We start from the raw sequence: 4078 nt of genomic DNA, 5'->3' as shown, positions 1-4078 counted from the left end.
TAATGTAAACCACCGCCGCCGCCACATACCCTCCCCTCGCCCTCCCTCCCTCCTCTCCACTGCCTCCCTCCCTCCCTCCCTCTCCCTCCCGGGCCCGGCGGCCCCCCGGCAGCCCGACAGCCAAACCTCCAACCACCGCGCTCATAAAACATCCTGGCACGTGCTCTACGTTCACAACACCGACGGATGATCAAATGCCAAATACTTTGCGCCACATAGTTAGAATCTGCATTAGTGAATATGATGGGAAGCGGAGGGTGCGCGTTTAATTTCCCTCTCGCAGGGTGGGATAAACTGACTTTACACTTCAGGAATAACAAAGATTGTGTCTAGCTGTGTGTGTGTTGTTATAAGCATTTGAGACCTCTCACATCTCCTGTGGTTTTAAGTTGTCATTCCAAGTTGTTGTAATTTTTTTTTACCAAGTTCATTATAACAATATCCAGCTCCTGGGAGGTTTGGATGAAAAGAAAACAAAAGTGCTCCCTCCTGCGCCTCCATGGCACATGACTGAAACTCTGATTACCAGATAGACAAACACTTCCCACCAGTGGTTTTAAAACAGTAGACAGAAGTGTTTCAGGAGTGTTTACTTTACTTTGCTGGGGATTGTTTCCAGTTTAATATGGGCAGATGACTTTTGCAGAGCCACAAAACTTTTGTTTGTGGGACATGGATAAAAGTTCGATTGTGGGTATTAATGTAGGACTGTGGCAGTATTGGAAATTAATATTATCATTATGTTTCTGGTGTTATTCCAATGCATAGTTTGTGTGTTTTTTCATGATTATTCTCTAGTATTTCTATCTGTTATCACTTGCCTGGTAGATAAATAAGAGAGTCTGGCCGCTCCTGGTGGCGGTGCCCAGTCAGCGGCTCCACTGTTAATATGTAAACGCTACGATGATTGAAGACTGAAGGCAGTTTCCCCGGCTGTGCCCTGAACCCGGGCCGCGCGCCATTGGCCGCCAGCTCCAGCAGCCAAACAACCAATGGGAGGGCGCCGACCACGAGCCGTCCTCCCTCGGGCCGCGTGTCTCTCGCGCTGATTGGTGGAAAGTTACTGTGGGAAAGAAAGTTTGGGAAGTTTCACACGAGCCGTTCGCGTGCAGTGCGAGATATAAATACAAGCCACACGCGGAGCAGCCAACAGAGACTCTGCATCCGCTCCTGACAGACGCTGCCGCTGCGCATCGCTCTGACGGATTTTAACCTCATCTCAGGATTTTTGTCTTTCTTTGCGGGAGAGGGGACTTTTTTTTATAATTTTACAACGCTGAAAGCATTCGCCGTCCTTCCTCCTGCACCATTGGACCGTAATTTGTCGTGGTTTTGTGGGATATTTCGATTCAAATAAAGATGCCTGCCGATATGATGGAAAAAACCTCCTCCTCCCCGGTCGCTGCGACCCCGGCAAGCATGAACACAACCCCCGATAAACCCAAGACAGCGTCTGAGCACAGAAAGGTTGGTATTAAACTAAATTAAACACCTCCTCGGTGACTGTCATCTCAAAACACTAAGCTGAAATCATTTCATTTTGGACGCAATTTTACGCACGCTCTTCTTCCCAAGCGTGGAGTAACCTTTTTACGCACGAAACATGTGAGACGTTTTTAACAGTTTGTGTCGCTTTTCTTTCTCTCTTCAGTCATCCAAGCCAATTATGGAAAAGAGAAGAAGAGCCAGAATCAACGAGAGTTTGGGGCAGCTGAAAACTCTCATCCTGGATGCGCTCAAAAAAGATGTAAGTACTCAGCTCGTCCTCGTGGTTATTTACACATCCTGCATTTAAAACATATACAGCGAGAAAGTGAGCGCGTTATCTTAATCATACGTGTTTTTTTAAATCATCAGAGCTCCAGACACTCGAAGCTGGAGAAGGCGGACATCCTTGAGATGACAGTGAAGCATCTCCGGAACCTCCAAAGGGCTCAAATGACCGGTAAGTCGCATCTTCCCGGACTAATGACTGTGCGCTTTTGCTTCATGACCCAGTAAAATAACTCGTATCCAGATCATTCCCCGGTGATTTGTTATAGATTTACCTCGATGTGCATTAGAACATCATAATTGAATTCCCCTTGTGTGTTTTCTCTGCAGCTGCCCTGAACACAGACCCCACTGTCTTGGGAAAGTATCGTGCCGGCTTCAGCGAGTGCATGAATGAAGTCACCCGGTTCCTGTCCACCTGCGAAGGCGTCAACACCGAGGTCAGGACGCGGCTGCTCGGTCACCTGGCCAACTGCATGACCCAGATCAACGCCATGAACTATCCCAGCCAGCATCAGCACCAGCACCAGCTACCCTCCAGCGCAGGACCCACGCACCCGTCTTTCGGCCAGTCGATGGTCCAGATCCCCAGCTCGTCCCCGCAGGTCCTGCCCATGAACGCGGTGTCCTGTAAAGGAGGCTCCTCGCCCTCCAGTTTACCATCAGACGCCACCAAAGTGTACGGCGGCTTCCAGATCGTGCCTGCCACAGACGGACAGTTTGCATTCCTCATACCCAACGCAGCATTCGCGCCCAATGGCCCCGTGATCCCAGTGTACGCCAACAACGTCAACACGTCGGTGCCGGCTGCGGTTTCCCCCGGTGCCCCGTCAGGCAACTCGGACTCAGTGTGGAGACCCTGGTGAAAAGTGTGGGAAAGGACCATAAGACTTTAAAATGACACTTAATAGTTCTCTCTTTGTTCGATGGTAGAAAAACTTGTTTTGAATCTGTTTTCTCTTGTAAAATGGAAAGAGTATGCACTATATTTGTACAGCTAACAAGGGAGAAAAGTTCATATTGAAATGAGATTTGTATCGTGGAAGTCCGTTCACTGCATTTTTAAATAAGTAAGTTGTTCTTTTTTTACTCAGTGATGCCAAAGATATGTTCAATGCTCTTATGCTGTTCTTCGTTTTGGAAGACAAATAAATTTGTAAAGATTTAAAAAAAGACACGTGCCTCTTTCTGTGTTTCTGTCTTCAGAAAAAAACAAATCTGGTCTTATTAATGACAATATTATAAATATCTGCCTGTTGAGTTTATTTGGTACTTTACTCTGTGTGTGACACACTTTTAATAAGCCACCAGGAGCTTTTTCATTTAGTTATGGTGTTAAGCGAAAAATGCATTTTCCGTAGAAACCAACAAGTGTTATAAATGTAAAAATGGACACAAACACACAGAAGGTGTTTACAAGCACCTTAATTATCCAACTATGACACTTTATTGTAAATATTTAAAAAAAAAAAGTACTTCTGAAGGAGAGAGAGCAACTTCTGAACAGTCATGTTTATGCAAAATCACTTGGCTGTTTATTAATGGACACAAGTCACAGTCTGTAGTGTCTGTGCAGAAACGTTGTGCACGCTCATTCACCGTCAGGGAACTGTGGACTGTCTTTGATCTGAGTAAGTGAGTCAGGCAGGAGACGGTGGCTTTGAACTGAATCGGACTCAGGAGCTGCTGCTGATGTTTCTCAGTCTGAGCTCAGCAGCTTCACCTCTCTCCAGAGCCTTACAGAGGTCACTAACGCCATCTAGCAGCGCAGGAGGGAACTGCAGTCCGATTGGTATTAGTGAGATCAGTGAGTGTGAATGGCTGCTGTGGATGTGCACGTTGGATGAAGAAGAGCACAGCATCTGTCTTATTTAAGAGAGGGGTGTGTAGACAGGGGAATGCTGTGGTTATTATTCTATAAGTTACCGGGAGCATTTTGTTGAACTGAGGCCTGACGTTGGATCTATGAGTGAATCAACCTCAGATCGTTACAGGATTTGATCAGTGCACACGTTTCTTAAATCTTTCCTCTGCTTTGATTCCATTCTATTGTGACATCAGGCTAAATGACCATTCATTAGACCCCCCCCCTTTAAAATAACCATCTGATAATTCGAGGTGATTAAGCCCCCCCCCCCCCCCAAAAAAGATAATTATGAGGATTTCCGCCGTTCACTCAGTTTTCACATCACCAGCAGCATTAATCCCCTGCCTGTGTGGAGCGGTGAGGAGGAGCCCTGGGCTTTGTCTTTAATCAGAGCTGAGGGACTTCCTCGATGCCGGGGGGGGGGTTGACAGCAGAAGG

The 4078-nt window shown here is 46.8% G+C and overlaps 1 protein-coding gene across 1 annotated transcript; it reads left to right on the top strand.

The window, feature by feature from the left end:
• Positions 1-1148: 1148 nt before the first annotated feature.
• Positions 1149-2948, top strand: her6 (hairy-related 6). Its single transcript, XM_020080460.2, has 4 exons — positions 1149-1467; positions 1652-1747; positions 1858-1945; positions 2104-2948. The coding sequence occupies exons 1-4, from the start codon at positions 1360-1362 to the stop codon at positions 2637-2639; spliced, it is 828 nt and encodes a 275-aa protein (XP_019936019.1). The 5' UTR covers positions 1149-1359; the 3' UTR covers positions 2640-2948.
• Positions 2949-4078: the final 1130 nt, after the last annotated feature.

This window comes from Paralichthys olivaceus, chromosome 3 (genome assembly GCF_024713975.1).
Source record: "Paralichthys olivaceus isolate ysfri-2021 chromosome 3, ASM2471397v2, whole genome shotgun sequence".
NCBI lineage: Eukaryota > Metazoa > Chordata > Actinopteri > Pleuronectiformes > Paralichthyidae > Paralichthys > Paralichthys olivaceus.
Note: the sequence above shows the minus strand (reverse complement) of the source record. Positions and strands in the feature narration are given on the sequence as shown.

Bases quoted from the DNA above. Each gene is read 5' to 3' on its own strand.
- her6 (XM_020080460.2), top strand. From the start codon at position 1,360: ATGCCTGCCGATATGATGGAAAAAACCTCCTCCTCCCCGGTCGCTGCG. The intron at 1,468-1,651 runs GTTGGTATTAAA...TTCTCTCTTCAG, and splicing joins CAGCGTCTGAGCACAGAAAG to TCATCCAAGCCAATTATGGA. The intron at 1,748-1,857 runs GTAAGTACTCAG...TTAAATCATCAG, and splicing joins TGGATGCGCTCAAAAAAGAT to AGCTCCAGACACTCGAAGCT.